The sequence below is a fragment of the Phyllostomus discolor genome, chromosome 2 (assembly GCF_004126475.2).
Source record: "Phyllostomus discolor isolate MPI-MPIP mPhyDis1 chromosome 2, mPhyDis1.pri.v3, whole genome shotgun sequence".
Classification (NCBI taxonomy): Eukaryota; Metazoa; Chordata; class Mammalia; order Chiroptera; family Phyllostomidae; genus Phyllostomus; species Phyllostomus discolor.
In genome coordinates this window covers 138,254,253-138,270,730 of record NC_040904.2, presented here as the reverse complement: position 1 = coordinate 138,270,730, position 16,478 = coordinate 138,254,253, and the positions used below count along the sequence as shown (strand labels likewise).

Genomic DNA, 16,478 nt, shown 5'->3' with positions numbered 1-16,478 from the left:
GAGACAGAGACAGAGACAGAGACATGAATGCCCGGTTGCTGGGGGCCGTGGCCTGCAACCCTGGCATGTGCCCTGGCTGAGAATCGAACCTGTGATACTTTGGTTCGCAGCCCATGCTCAGACCACTGAGCTACACCAGCCAGGTTAATTTATATATTTTTTAAATTATCAATTATTTTAAAATTTATTAAAGGCAAGTTACTTATTTAAAATAGTTCATTTAAATAGCCCTAAATGTTTATATTTTATGATGCTTTTTAATATATTTTTATTGAAAATGTGATTAAAATGCAAAGTTTTTTATTTTTTCCTTGTTTTGCTTCCTTGGCAATCTTATGCATCTTTACCTTTTATTTTCTTTTCATGCAAGGTACAGTTAGCTAGTGTTCTTTACCCTTGACTACGCCTGGTCTGTGGCCTCCTGTCTCGCCAGTCTTTCTGAGTTAGTTCTCCAGCTTGTCTTGCCCTAGCCTGTCAATCAAACAGAACTTGATTACTCCACTACACATGCACCTTCTTACTGACACTTGTTCCCACAGTCTCTGCCCTGTGATGACATGATGCCTGCATTCACCTAGGCGCTGCAAGTTTGCAAGCTGCTGAGTCATCTTTAACTCTTGTTTTCATGTTATTCCCATACCCAATTCATCAGTCACCCATCTTCAGGAGATTCCACATCTAACCACATCTCGTTGCTTCTGCTGCTTTTACTTTACTCTTAGCCATGGAGTATTAATAACCTCCTAAGGGGTCTTTCTGTTTTCTCTTGTGCATTCCCTACAGTCAGTTTTTCCACCCAAAATCTACAGTTTTTTTTACACCTTTATGTAAATTCCTCCATGGTGTTCCTTCCTAATCAAAAGAAATCCCACTGCTTTCTTCAGCAGCATGTACTCTAAAATTATAATGACACTGAGAGGATTAGCATGGCTCCTGCCCAAGGATGACACACAAATTCATGAAGTGTTCCATGTTTTGTGCAGTTCTTGGAGGCAGTTCGACCCTTTGCTTGTTAACATCAAGGAAATTATATGAGTCAGAGAAACATGCGGCATCCAATATTGAAACTGTGGTTTGGACTACCAAAACAGAAAATTCATTCCAAACTTCTCACAGTGCTGCTACGTCCTACCTGATCTGGTCCTTCCTGTCTCTCACAGTCATCTCCTGTGATTCTTGAGAGTTTGTTTGGAGGTTCTAGCAGGGGAACACAGCTACTTGTATACCCTTGACCGAAGACCAGTCCTCTCCTCTAGTTAAGAAGGTCGTCCTCTTCGACCAAGCATGCAGCTTCAGGAGGGACACACATGGATCCGTGAGGGAGGAAGGGGACACCCACCTAGCCAGCCAGATCAACCGAATCAACCCTGGCGATCAATGGGGTGACAGATGTCGCAGCCAGATCGCCCTCACACCCTCATTTCCTATGATTCTTTGTGGGGTGTATTCCACTGCTGCCATATTGGTGGTCTTGTTAGTCCTAACACTCCATGTGTGCTAGTCCTTTGCATGGCTCGCTCATGCCGTTTACTTAGGTCACTTCTCAAATGTCACTAAAGGCCTTTCTTAACCACTTTATCAAACATCACCCCACCCCATCCCCAGTAGTGGATGGCTCTCTTCCATTAGCCTGCATTATTGTAGACCATCTGACAGTGCCTGTGTAAACTATCCATTATACCTCTAGGCTGTGAACTGCAGGAGGGAGGGAACTTTGTCTTGATTACCAAGATCTGGAACATAGCCTGTCACATAGCAGGAGCTTATTCCATTTCTGGGGAGAGCAACTTCACATCTCTGAAGGCTTATTTTGCCCTTCTCAGTCAACTAAGTCTACTGTGTTCTCCAGACACAATTTCACACTAACACAGCACTATATTTAGCAGTCCACTCTAGATAAGCATTTCTCTCTCCATCACTCTTGAAATATTGAGGGATCAACCCTTTCATTCACCTCTGAAACCCCAGCAGAATAATCTGATGATTCAGATAGTGTTGTTGTCTTCTTAAAAATATTTTATCTTTTTAAAAAATGTAATTAGGACAGAAACTACAGTTTAAAACCTGTGCATTTCATTTAGCTGTGGGTCATGAAATTCTCTTTTGTTTTAAAACTTTTCCACAAAATAGGTTCATAGTATTTCACTGAAGTGGCATTTAGTTAACCAAGTTTACACTAGTGGACACTGGGTTTGTATAAACAATACTGCAATGAAAATGAATTGCTACCTTTTTTGTATTTATAAGTATAAATACAAAAATCTACCTTTGAACAAATACCTAGAAATAGAATTGTTTGGCTAAAGTGTATCTGTGGTTTAAAGGCTTTTGGTATATATCAAATAGCTCTCTAGAAGATCCTATCAAATTTCATTGTTTTTTAGCTATGTGTGATATAAGCATCTATTTTTATGAACCCTTAGTAATACTGAGTTCTAATATTTTGGAGGGAGCTTCACTGATAGAGGAAAATAATAGCATCTCAATGTGTTTATGTGCATTTAAGGAAAATGAAATATTGAGTAAGTTTAATATTTTTGTAGGGATAGTGGCCATTATTTTTTGGTACTTGTAAACTTCTTTCATTTATTTTTTGTTCCTATTGCTCATATAATATGCCTGCCATTCAGATGAGAAACTCAGCATGTGCATGATCCACTTTGTCATCTTTGAATGAAATTCAGGGTACTGCCGTCTTCCATCACAGTTGGTCAGCCATTTAATTTCAGCCTGTTTTGTGGCCTCCTTCCCTCCCAGGGTTTGAACTAATCTGAAAGGCTTAATGATGCTCACAAAGCTGGGGAGAAGCTGCCCTCATCATCTCGGTCTGAGTTGATACCTCCACCTTAAAGTCTGATTGCTCTGCAGTAGGACTTGGGATGGGTTTTAAGGAAACTTTGCTCAGGTTGGGAGCCCTGGTTCTGGGGCCCAGCCTCAACCTAGGCATACATACCATAGAGCTGTCCCTCCCCACTAAGATTTTGACAGCTACTCTGGTGCTGCCCCTGAAAAATCTGAGCACTCCCTGTCACCACTAGCCGCCCTTAGTGCCATTTGATATATTTCAGTGAACTTGGACTGTAAGAATATATTCCAGGTATCTTTCATGCAGCTTCTGCTTTGGGGCATTTAGGAAAACAGGTTACAGAAGGCCTGATATTATAGAAAATGGGACTTGGGAGAAAATTCAGAGAGGAAAAACACAATCTGTTATCAGTAAACTGTTCAGCCACGTTCATTTTTGTACCCAGTATTCTTATTCTATTATATTTTGGTGCATCCCAGAAGAAATAGTATTCTCTCCCTAAAAGATGAATGCCATGGTCCAATGTGATAATTTGATAGGCAAAGTTTTCTGGCAGTATAAAGTATTTTATCATGAAAGTTACCATTGCCCCTGTCCCTTCGCTTTGCATCTGATTAAGGTTGGCTCCAGTGGATTATATTCAGTGTCTTGGAGGGACTTGAGAATTAAATGATTTTCTGTAAATCATTTTGATTTGTAAGAATTTGTTAAACTGTTATATTTTTAAAAGATTTTTTTCTTTTGTGGAAAAGACATATCCTGAAGATACTTCACATATAACATTGTGATGTTAAAAAAAAAAAGACTATCAAATAATGTTCCTTCTGTTTGTAAGTGGTGGTTCTCACAAATTAATTTTTCAAAACTGTCTCTTTAATTGCTTTTTCTTTTTCACTCAAATGCAATGTATATTTAAACAACACAGTTACCAAACTATACTTTTGGCTTTTGGACCTGTTGTATTGGCTGCTTCCCATTTTTATGAATCCATGCAGATTTACACTTGAATGTGAAATGGAGGTGTGCTTTTCATTGATTGAGGAAAATGACTGATGTTCACAATTGTCAAGCTTTCCAGAGAGTAAACACTAAATGTGTGGAAGTGACTACAACATACACAACTGCAAAAGGAGACCCTTGCTACTAAATAGGACCATCCTGTGGGAGCTCTGGTTTGCTCTGATTGTTATCCCTAGTGATGCTGAAAACACAGGTAGTCCCTGGTTAGGATGTAAATATTTACTGTAGTTGAGAATTGGGCTATTTCTTAGGAACGCCTTTTTATAGTTTGATAGACTGTGGCTCATGTGACAGATTCCACATGTAAAGTGGGGAAATTATTATTTTGTTCACAGCTCTGTATTTTATTGAAAATGTGTGAACATGTGAACTACATAACTGATGGCTGTAAGGTATTAAGCTATGTGTAGCAAATAGTGGTAGCCTGTGTATTTGTTGACCATTATATTTACAGAAAACTGGGGTGGCTATAGAAGGGCAGGTTGAGTCATTTGGGACTAATTTAGTTCATAAGACAAGGGTAATGAACTAGTCACATTTACACCTATATATTCTTAGTTCAATGCAACGCTGCAGAGTCTTGACCTTTTCAGATGTCATTTAGTAAAATGGCAGTTCTGAGCTGTGGCATCAGGACACATGTGATGATATAACAAGCTGATGTAATGGTTGATATTATCAGTAATTTGTTACCAAACGTAAGTACAAAAGTTGTCTTAAGATTTACTTTTTAAACACAAAACAACTCAATCTGAAACCATAATGGTGTAATTCTCTCTTATATATTTTAATATTCCTGAATGGTTTCTTAAGCGGGAGTTCGAGGAGAGTTTGGGAGGAGTGTGTGACACTCACATACAGGTTTATAGTTATTCACATGGAAAATAATACAGTAGTTAAAAAATAATGCAAGAATACATTGTATTTTGCATACTCACAACTATAGACCTACTGTTGCCCTATCTGTGTGTGTGCGTGTGTACTGGCCTGATCAGATACAGGTATTTATTAAGATTTGAGTCAGATTGTAGAAGATTTTGATAATTGGATGATTAAATAGGATAAGTGGAAACAAGAATCTATTAAAATATTTTTGCATCTGGCTGGTGTAGCTCAGTAGATTGAGTGCAGGCTCCAGACCAAAATGTCACAGGTTCGATTCCCAGGGTACATGCCTGGGTTGCAGGCCATGAACCCCAGCAGCTGCACATTGATGTTTCTCTCTCTCTCTCTCTCTCTCTCCCTCCCCCTCCCTCCCTCTCTCTCCCTCCTTTCCCTCTCTAAAAATAAATAAATAAAATCTTTTAAAAAATATTTTTGAATAAGGGCATAATGAAAACAGTTCTACTTAAGGAACATTAATCTGGTGAAATGAAGTTCAATGAGTAAGGAAATCTGAACTCTCTTTTTGCACTCTAGATGTAAGCTGAAGGGGCTTGTATTGGGCTCCTATTTGAGAGAGGAGAAAGTGTTAGGAACGAGAGTCATTTTTTTAGGAAAGTTGTTAAATGTAGTTGCTACCATGACATGAAATTCTAAAAAGCATTTTTGAAATTTGATAGTTAGGAACCAGATGTGACATTGAACTTGGGAGAGAGAATTCTTTTGAGGAGATAGAAGGAAGAAAAATCAAAGAATGCCACAACTTTATATGCCAGATCTGAAGCTAGTTATTTCCATTTGATTTGTGATTTTTTTAGCAATCCTTCAGAATTGGTACTAATTATGTGAATTTTTCCAAATGAAGGAAAAAGAGACTCGAATATTACAAACAGATACTCAGAGCCACACAGTTATATAAGTACAGACAGCAAGATTGAAACACGGGCTTGTCTGTCTCTAGGCTAGTTCTCTCAAAGAGAATTGGAGAAATTGCTTGCTCACTGTGCTGTGTGACCAACTCCCTTACACTTGGGCAATATGTTCATAATGTGCCTCCTCCCACTAGGGCTTGATGGCAAGCTTTCTGTTCATGGTTAGACCCCTGGTACTTAGAACTGTGCAAGGCAAATTGTAAGCATTCAATGAATATTTTTTAACCTACAAAAATATAGAAATGAGCAAATAACAAGTCATAGAACTGGCAGTAGAACCCAAGCTTCTTCATTAATGTTTCCCTTATTTGTCACAGTTGACCACAGTCCTTTTTTCTTGGTTTTATGAACCAACTCATGTGTCAGAAATCCCAACCAATATACAGAGTGAGTAATGGTGCTTGATGTGAAGGGTTCGTGCAATCAGTGGCTTACACCATACTGCTTGTAGAAAATGCTGACATCATCTAAAAGACACCAGGAAAAATCTGCTGAGAAATAACTTTTTCCTCTTCTTAACTGCCATCCCTTTAAAGCAATGATAGTTGGTAGAGTAAATGTGATTAAACATAGTGTTACCTCCCAGCCACTGTAATCCCTTCCTAAGACCTAGTAATGTGTGTGTCTGTGTGGCATATGCATTTGGTTGATTCTTGATTTTATGTGCTCTTGTGAGGATTTTATTTTCCTCCTTGTTATTTGGCTCTTGATTAAATAAATAATAATCAAAGCAGAAAGAGAGGTTTTTGCCTGATGGTTTGATACCCCCAGAAAAGAGTGTTCTGTCCTTTGATGTGTTTATTCTGCATCTGGGAGCTGGTGGGACTTATTGCCTTTAATAACTGGATCCATGAGGCAAATGGAGACCACTGTCCTTTGCATTCTGGTGCATGTTTGTAATGCGGTATACTGTTGTTTTGCCAGTAGACTACAGACAAGGATTTTACTACCCCCTTTACTGTGACATGATAAATGAACAAGTTTTTCTCTTCTATCCTGAAAAACTTAAGTGGAAAAAACTTCACAGACCCTTTTTATCTTTGCATATAACATTTGCACAGACTTTCTGCCAGTGATAGTGTTCATTTTGCATCTTTCTTTTAATAGCATCTGCAAGTTCTTTATATATCATTTTTCAAGGATGATTTAAAGCTGTGCTTTTGAGGTGGTGTGTATAACAAAACATTCACAATTCTGCATTCTGTTGTGTACTATATATGTATGTACATATGTATATATAAAATAGTTAACATTTATAATAAATTTACAGTATACCTAAGTATTATAATTATGTGTATCACCTTAGAAATTTCATATTCTTTTTTAAAAGATTTTATTTATTTATTTTTAGAGAGGGGAAGAGAAGGAGAAAGAGAGGGAGAGAAATCAGTGTGTGGTTGCCTCTAGCACCCCCCATACTCGGGCCCTAGCCCACAACCCAGGCATGTGCCCTGACTGGGAATCAAACCAATGACCGTTTGATTTGCAGGCCGACACTCAACCACTGAACCACACCAGCCAGGGCTAGAAATTTTATATTCGTATGAAATATTTTTATATTCTTTTTTAATAATACACTTCACTTTTAGAGCAGTTTTAAGTTTACAAAAAAAATTGAGCCAAAAGTACAGAGAGTTCCTGTATGCTCCCTCACCACCCTATTACCCTTCACATAGCTTTCCTATTATTATAAACTTGCTGTAGCATTGTGCATTTGTTAAAACTGGTGAGCCAATATGGATTAATTATTATTAATTGAAGTCCATTGTTTAATTGGGGTTCACCCTTTGTGATACACATCCTATGGGTTTTTACAAATGTGTAGTGACACATACTCATTATTATAGTATCATAGAGAATAGTTTCACTGCTCTAAAAATCTGTTCTCCACCCATCTTCTTTTCTGTACTAGAGAAAATTCCAGCTACGAGATGAAATAATTTTCTCAGAGTCATGTAGCTACAAAAATGTGGGTGCTATTCTGTCTGCCTAGAATCAATGTTCTTAATTTGTATTTAGACTGTCTGATTCACTATAGTCATTTTATCATTTTGGAATCCTAATTTGGTAAGATTCTTATGAATTTTTACTAACTTCATGAAAGTATTTCATAATATGTGTAAAAAGCATTTTGCCTGTGCTTTTTTTTTCCTTTGAAGTTGAAATGCTGGGAGAGATATTGCAAGGAATTAAAATTTTATTTATCGGATATTTGATGAGATGTGTGAGTTAAAGAGGAATTGTTGACCAGAGTAATATTATTAAAATGAAAGAAGAAAGGAACTCTGTTGTTTGATCATTTGATGTTAACACTAGCTATAGGTGGCTGAGGCTGTAGACTAGGTTTCCTGCTAGGAAATGAATGATAAAGAATGTGCAAGAGTGGATTTTTTAAATGAGTGAATAAACAAAAAGGAGGAGATATACGGAGACATGAGCCAAAGTTGTATGGAATGTACAATATTAGCTTAATTATACACCTCCAGCTTTGGAAGATTTATCTCTGTAACTGTTTTTTTTTTTTTTTAATTTAAAGGGTTTGTTTTTTATTGAATGTATTGGGGTGACATTGGTTAATAAAATTATATAATTTTCTGGTGTACAGTTCTGTAATACATCATCTGTATATTGTACTGTGTGTTCATCATCTAAAGTCAAGTCTCCTTCTATCACACTTTATCCTCCCTCTTCTATACCCTCTTCTATCTCCCCCCACCTCCCTTTACCTCTGGTAATCACTGTATTGTTGTGTATCTGTGAGTTTTGTTGTTTTTTGCTTAATCCTTTCACCCTTTTCACCGATCTCCATAGTTCCCCTCCCTTATAGTTGCCAGCCCACTCTCTATCTATTAGTCTGTTTGTATTTTGTATGTTACTTTATTTTGTTTATTAGATTCCACATATAAGTGAGGTCATATGGTATTTCTCTTTCTCAGACTGGCTTATTTCACATTAGCATAATGTTCTCCAAGCCCATCTAGGCTGTCCCAAAGGGTAAAATTTCCTTCTTTTTATGGCCAAGTAATATTCCAGTATGTGTGTGTGTGTGTGTCCCAGCTTTTTAAAATCTATTCATTTACTGATGAACACAGTGGTTTTAAAAATATATATAAAGAAAGAAAAGCCATTATTTGAGGTTCATGTAGTAGATAGTGTATAAATTGGAAGGAACAAGTACATTGTTTTTGTGTCGATGCGGGGCTTGTTTTTTTTTTGTTTGTTGTTTGTTTTATTTTGGACCACAGCCACTGGACACCACCCCATGCCTTGATGCCACTTGCAGTCAGCATAGGTGCAGCCAGTAATGTTCGTTTAAAACTAGAGCTGGGAAGATAATCTAGTTTTAGGTTAAATCCTGGATTTCCAGTATGTTAGTTGGGAATGACAGTAGGAATTCCTGGATAAACAGTGATTAAATTTGATATTCAACAAATTTAATTAGTTTCTTCATGTATAAAGTCAGCAATTAGGACAAAATCATCCCCAAAGCTAAAATGGCCACAATCCTTTACAAGGAATGCAAAGGAAGTCATTGAAGGGAGAATATAACATCGTCAATGATAATGATGTTTCTCATCATTCTTTCAAACTATCTTATCCTTTTGGTTTCTGTGAAACCAGTTTTTACATTATTATTATTATTATTATTATTATTATTATTATTATTATTTTGCTTGCTTCCCTGGCCCCTTCTTTTTGATCTTTGATGAACTCACTCTTCCTCTGTTCTTCAAATCTTGGTATTTCCCAGGATTCCATCTTCAGTCTTCTCTTTCAATATACTCACCTTGATCATTTTTGTTTAAATAAAAACAAAACAGTTTTCAATGATGATTATCAAGTAGACATCAGTCTACTTCATTTGGGCCTGGGGGGAGAAGAATCCCTCATGATCTGCCACTGAATCATCCATTTTCTCTGTTTTTCAAGGGTCGTAAGAGTGAGGCTGAAAAGTTCTTCTTGAAGGCCATTGAGCTGGATCCCACCAAAGGAAACTGTTACATGCATTATGGTGAGTGGTTGAGAGTTTTTTCCATCCCCCCCCCCCCCCACATTTCCTATTAATGTTGATATGAGATTTAGGTTTTGCTGGCAAAGAGCATTTTGAGAGGACATCAACTTTGTTATTGCAGACTTAGCCTCATTCCACTCTTACCTTCTCACTGAAAATGGACATATTAAAGAGGGCTATATATTATGTTTTCCTTTAGTAATTTTCATAGGACTTCAGTGGGGAAGGCGTTTTCACAGTAGTTTTGTTCAAGGTCAATGTGGAGGTTAAATGAGTTCTCATCAGGAAAACACCTCAGTCCTTGCCTAATGCATAGTATATAATTCAAATAGTAGCTCTCTTTGCATAGTAGAAGATAATGCATTGCTTATGGAATTGTATCATTTTTAAGTTTTAGAAGTTTAAATTTTGGTCTCAAAATTTTGTTTTCTGGAAGATATGGATGTACAGCAGCCTCTACATGCCTGAGATTGAGGTCAAGGAGGAACTGTAAAGGGTGTAAAGGATGGCTCTCTCATTCAGTTTGGCCTTGGCCTTAATCATTCCAGAGTGAACTTACATAACAGCTCTGTCGCATTCTACTCTATCATTAGTAGTGAGTCATGTGTTAAGTGAGGCAAAGTAATATAGCTGGTTTGATGTTGTGAAAGATGTACTTATTTCTACCAGATTTGCAGTTGAAATAGCTTTCAAAAAACAAAAAAACATTTCCTTTTGCTGATCCCTTGGGGGAAAGAAAGGTTGCTTTGACCACTATTGGCTTTGATGTGTTTGTTAGTTATGATCAAGAAGTAAATTTAAAGGTGGATGGAAATTAAATCTTGAGGAAATAAGGTGAATATTCTTATGCAGTATTTAATTTCTTCTTGCATTTTCCAATGACTAAATAAATCAATGACAGGCTATGAGTTTTGAAAATGTAAATAGTAAAATGGAGGATACACTTAACCAACCACAAGTCCATTTGTTTATTTATATTGTATGTATATGTTTATAACCTAGGTTTGTGATGCTTTATCTTTCCAGCATAGCACAGCTTGTAGTTTTACACAACTTGTTGCATAATCACTTTTGCTTTCGTTTCACAGTGCAGTAATTGTCATGTTAAAAATATCAGTCAACTAGTTTGTTTGCTGCAGAATTTATCATTGCAAGTCTTCTTATATGAAATATTTTAAATTAGGATTTTCTCATACATGCTATTTTGTGTACCCCTACTGCACGTTAAAGCAGCCCCATGATTGTTTGCTCTGAGTGCTAAGGGACCTCCTGTCATTGCATCTAATGAAATAGGATTTTTATTTCTTGCCGCCTGAATGTTCTTTACCTTAAACTAATTCTACTTACTGCATCTTCTACGCCTTTTTCCCATAATTTCATTGGATGCTTAGGTTTTTTGCAACCAATTCCTTTAATCTTCATCACTGCTTCATTTGAATTGAAATTGAGAAAAAATCACTGTTGTATTAAAGAGTCATCCCCCTTAGTCTCCATTTATTCTGGCTGTTCTGTCTTTACTCACTTCTATCTTTTTATCTACTTTTATATTACACCATACTCCTGATTTTTTTTATATTTTAATTTATTTTATTCTTTTTAGTGGTGGTATTAGGGAGTATTACTCCCATGAGAAATATTTGGATTTTGTTTTAACAGAAAGTGCAGCAAATTCTTTATTGTATGTTATTTGTAAAACAGCCATAAAAAATGTTCTATAAATTCATGTGTTTAAAAACAGACTTTTCTTAGTACCCCTGGATTCTTTTAAAATTTCGGCATACATACATTTTAGAAGTACATTTATTTTCTATGGGAGGAACAATGAGATAATTCAGTATAATTTTATGAAATACTTTCAGTATTTTCCTGCACTCTGGACTAGGAAATGGAAGGGACTTAAGATGAGGCATCAAAAAAGGTTAGGGCAAAATAATCTACAAACAAACAGGAAGCCCATACCTGAGTGATTGAAATTTCTATCTTACTGTGCTCAAATTATTAAAAAATGCACACCTAATGGAATATTAATTATCTTAATTTAAGAAATATCAACTCCAAATGACTAAAATTTAGAACTAGAATTTTTTTTTTTAATTATCAACCATATAACCCCTCTGTTATATAAATCAAAGACTATAGAAATGAAGTTGACATGCCCAAGGTAGTTAGTTGTAGGGAACTAAATGTGGGGTTCCTTGGTAACTTTCATTGCTTTTTCTCCCATATGTTCCATTTCTTCTCATAGTATTGGTAGATGGACAAGCGGGTGGGTAAGTAGATACATATTTTGATTAGTAGGCTCTTCAGTGTAGTTCTATACTGTCAAACTCATATAAGTCATAACTTAGCTTAAAATCTTAGGAAAGCATTTTTATTAATTTGAACATGTGTAAGATTTATCTAATAGGTGCAAGGTACTGTTTTTCTGTTTTAAGAGAGTGAGTAGGATTATGTAGGAAATAAATAGGATGTTGTCATTTTTAGAAGGTGATGAGGTAAGTATGCCAGTACTTTTGAAAACAACTAGTCAGGTAAAGCATCTTTGAAGAGGTCATATTTGAAATCTGTAAACCTAAGTCAGCTATTTGAAGAGCTAAGTGAAAGAGTTTCAGACAAAAGAAACAGTCAGTTCAAAGGACACAGGCCAGACCAAGCTTAAGCTTAAGCTTAAGTTTCACAGCAGGGAAAGAAGGCAAATGTGAATGCAAGTATATGAACCTGATGGGAAAGTGGGAGGAGATGAGACTGTCAGGGAGGCAGAAGGAGAGCCCATGGGGCTCTGCAGACCAAACTAGTGAATCTGTATTTTATTATTCCAAGAGCAGCGGAAGGGACCATGTAGAGAATACAGGATTAGGGGAAGGTCAGAGTAGAGCAAAAGGAATACTATTGCTATATTTTAGGCAAGAAATGATGATGGTTTAGACTAGGCAGTGCTTGTGGGAATGTAAATATTTATATTTAAATCATACTTTTACCTTCTTTAGAGAAATCTTTAGATAATTAAAAATAGGGAGGACCTGTTTTCCATTTTGCACATCAATATCTAGTGAATAGCCATACTCACAGAAATGTGCAGTAATGTTGGTTGAGCTCAGTTAGAGGTACTCTCTATTTTAGAATTGGATGTATGTTCCAAACTTGACTGAGAGATTATTTCATTAGAATTTTTATTACTTCTTGTCCAAGAAGGTACATACTATGACTCTTATATTAGTTCTTTTTCTCCAACTTACTATTTATAGATATTCTTGGAATATTTATACCCATGGATTGAATGAATAATAACATATCTTCAGCTTAAAAATAAATTTTTAAATAAAATACGTGTATTATTCTGAATCTTTTTAAAATACTTTTTCACATGCCAGTGAAAACGCAGAGTGGGTGAATTTTGTACTATTGGAAATTCACTATCCTGGGTGATTTTATGGGCCTTTTATTTGCTTGTTAATGATACAAGTGAGCTGGAAAATAGAATCCAGTAGGGACTAGACAGAGAGAATTACAGAAATTTATATGGGCCAGAATGGCAATTAGAAGGCAGTATTTTAAAGCACTGTCAGTTACTTGTATTTTGAGTCCACTTGTTTTATGTCTGAGGGAAAGGGATTGCATAGCAGATTGCCTTTTTTCGTCAGATTGGATTGCAAGAAAGAAAGCTAGGAAAGTTTATAAGTTGGTTTAATAAATTGGTTAATTGTCTAGCACTGTGGTACCCAGAGGTACCACAGTGCTAGAGTGCTAGACAATCTCTGGGATTGAAAGCCCTCATTTGTAAAGCAAAAGGTTGCTGTGGGCTTCCAAAATGTTTTACAATACTCAAATGTTATGTTGTTTCTAATATATACTCAGCTTCTCATTAGTCTTTCATCAAAAAGTTTAAGGAATGTGTAGAAAATAGGTTTCAAATGAGGGTATGAGTGATTATATAATGTCTTTATATGCCATCAAACTGATGGTGTATTCCAAAGACCATATGAAACAAATCATGTGAAGTCTTTATGGAATTTAATTTATAAATGTCAAAGGTGAGGATTTTGGTGCCTTGGGTCTCATGTGGGCCTATAGTTCAAAGGATTTTCCATGGATTTTCCTTATGGTTTCATACAGAACTCCTGTCAAAAGAATGAAAGTCAAATCTATAGATTGCTTTGGGTAGTATGGATATCTTAATGATACTAATATTTCCTATGCATGAACACAATTAATGCTTCTACTTCTTTGTGTCTTCCTCAATTTCTTTCTTCAGTATCTTATACTTTTCCAAGTATAAGTCTTATATGATTAAATTTACTCCAAGATACTCACTTTTTTGTTGTTGTGATAGTAAAGGGAATAGTTTTCTTAATTTATTTTAGTGTCTGATAGTTTATTATTGGTTTATAAAAATGTCACCAATTTCTAAATATTAATTTTGTATCCTATTACTCTGATGAATTCATTTATTAGATCTATTAATTTCTTGGTAGAATCTTTAGGGTTGTCTGTTTACAATATTGTATCATCTATGAATAGTGACAGTTTTACTTCTTCCTTTCTATTATTTCTTTGGATGCCTTTTATTTCTTCTTATTGTCTGATTGCTATGACTAGGACTTTTAGTACTATGTTGAACAAGAGTGGTGCAAACAGACATCCCTGTCTTGTTTCTCATCTTAAGGGAAACACTTTTAGTTTTTGTCCATTGAGTATGATGTTGGCTGTGGATTTGTCACATATGGCCTTTACTATACAATAGCCAAGTTCTAGAAATAGTCCAAGTGTCCATCAGTAGATGAGTGGATAAAAAAGTTGTGGTACATTTACATAATGGAATACTACTTGGCTTTAAAAAAGAAGGAAGTCTTACCTTTCGTGACTGCATAGATAGACCTGGAGATTATTTTGCTAAAATGAAATAAGCCAGTCACAGAGAGTAGAGCATGTGACTCTGTTCCCTCTTGGACCCCTCCCCCACATACAGCACCATAACCCAGCCAAGTCGGCTTCCCTGCCCTGGTGAACACCTAAGGCTCTGCCTCTTACTAAATAACAGGCACACTGAGACCAAAAAAAAAATGGCCCAAATGAAACAACAGATCAAAGCTCCAGAAAAAATACAACTAAGCAACAAAGAGATAGCCAACCTATCAGATACACAGTTCAAAACACTGGTAATTAGGATGCTCACAAAAATGGCTGAGTATGGATGCAAAATACAAGAAAAAGTGGAGGCTATGAAAAGTGAAATAAAGGAAAATGTACAGGGAACCAACAGTGGCAGGAAGAAAACCAGGACTCAAATCAATGGTGTGGACCAGAAGGAAGAAAGAAACAGTCAACCAGAACAGAATGAAGAAACAAGAATTCAAATGAATGAGGAGAGGCTTAGGAACCTCCAAGGCATCTTTAAGCACTCCAACATCTGAATCATAGGGGTGCCAGAAGGAGAAGAGGAACAGCAAGGAATTGAAAACTTACTTGCAAAAATAATGGAAAACTTTCCCAATCTGGAAAATGAATAGACTCCCAGGAAGTCCAGGAAGCTGGGAGAGTCCCAAAGAAGTTGGACCCAAGGAGGAACACACCAAGGCACATCATAATTACATTAGCCAAGATTAAAGAAAAGGAGAGAATCTTAAAAGCAGCAAGAGAAAAGGAGGCAGTTACCTACAAAGGCGTTCCCACAAGACTATCAGCTGATTTCTCAAAAGAAACCTTACAGACAAGAAGAGGCTGGAAAGAAGTATTCAAAGTCAGGAAAGGCAAGGACCTACATCCAAAATTACTCTATCCAGCACAGCTCTCATTTTGAATAGAAAGGCAGATAATGCTTCTCAGATAAGGTCAAGTTAAAGGAGTTCATCATAACCCAGCCCTTATTATATAAAATGTTAATAGGACTTATCTAAGAAAAAGGAGATATAAAATATGAATAGTAAATGATAACAAACTCACAGCTATTAACAACCAAACCTAAAAAACAAACAAACAAAAAAACTAAGCAAACAACTAGAACAGGAACAGATTCAGAGAAATAGAGATCACATGGAGGGTTATCAGTGGGGGAATGAGAAGGGGAGAGAGTGGGAAAGGTACAGAGGGTAAGTAGCATAAATGGTAAGTAGAAAATAGACAGGGGGAGGTTAAGAATAGTATAGGAAATGTAGAAGCCAAAGAACTTACATGTACAACCACGGACATGAACTAAGGGATGGGGGGAATGCAGGTGGAAGGGTGTGTGCAGGGTGGTGGGGAATAAAGCAGGGGGAATGGGGCAATTGTAATAGCATAATCAATAAAATATATATTTTTAAAAAGAAATAAGCCCATCAGAGAAAGACAAATACCACACAATCTCATTTATATGTAGAGTCTAATGAACAGCATAAACTAAAGGACAAAATAGAGAGACATGGATACATGGAATGGACTGACAGCTTTCAGAGGGAGTGGGTTTGGGGGACTGGGTGAAATAAGGTTAAGGGATAAGGCAAAAAAGAAAAACATATATACATATGTGTGTGTGTGTGTGTATCCAGACAGACAAAAATTAACATATATAGATATATAGATATATTTTTACATAGATATATATCTACTATATGTATATATCTATATATAGATATATATACACACACATAGACACAGACAAAAATGTGATGCTAGCCACTGGGTAAAGGGGCTGGAGGTAGGTGGAGGTGGGCAAAGGGAATAAATGGGGGCAGAAAGAGACTTTGCTTTGGGTGAGGGGTGCAGTGTGCAGATGATCTCATGTTGAGTTTTGCACTTGAAACCTGTATGGTTTTGTGAATTAAGTCACCCTAATAAATTTAATTTAAAA

The 16,478-nt window shown here is 36.3% G+C and overlaps 1 protein-coding gene and 1 non-coding gene across 3 annotated transcripts in view; both read left to right on the top strand.

The window, feature by feature from the left end:
- The window catches only part of TMTC2 (transmembrane O-mannosyltransferase targeting cadherins 2), a 399,848-nt gene that overhangs the window by 302,662 nt on the left and 80,708 nt on the right, over nucleotides 1–16,478 (top strand). The window contains exon 9 of one of the 2 annotated variants that reach the window (XM_028532039.2): nucleotides 9,571–9,652. The exons of the other annotated variant lie outside the window; for it this stretch is intronic. Coding sequence (XP_028387840.1) covers nucleotides 9,571–9,652 — 82 coding nt within the window. The remainder of the gene's footprint in view (nucleotides 1–9,570; nucleotides 9,653–16,478) is intronic. 2 annotated transcript variants of the gene reach the window in all.
- On the top strand, nucleotides 872–978 carry LOC114514213. Its single transcript, XR_003685949.1, has one exon. It is a non-coding gene; the product is annotated as a U6 spliceosomal RNA (small nuclear RNA).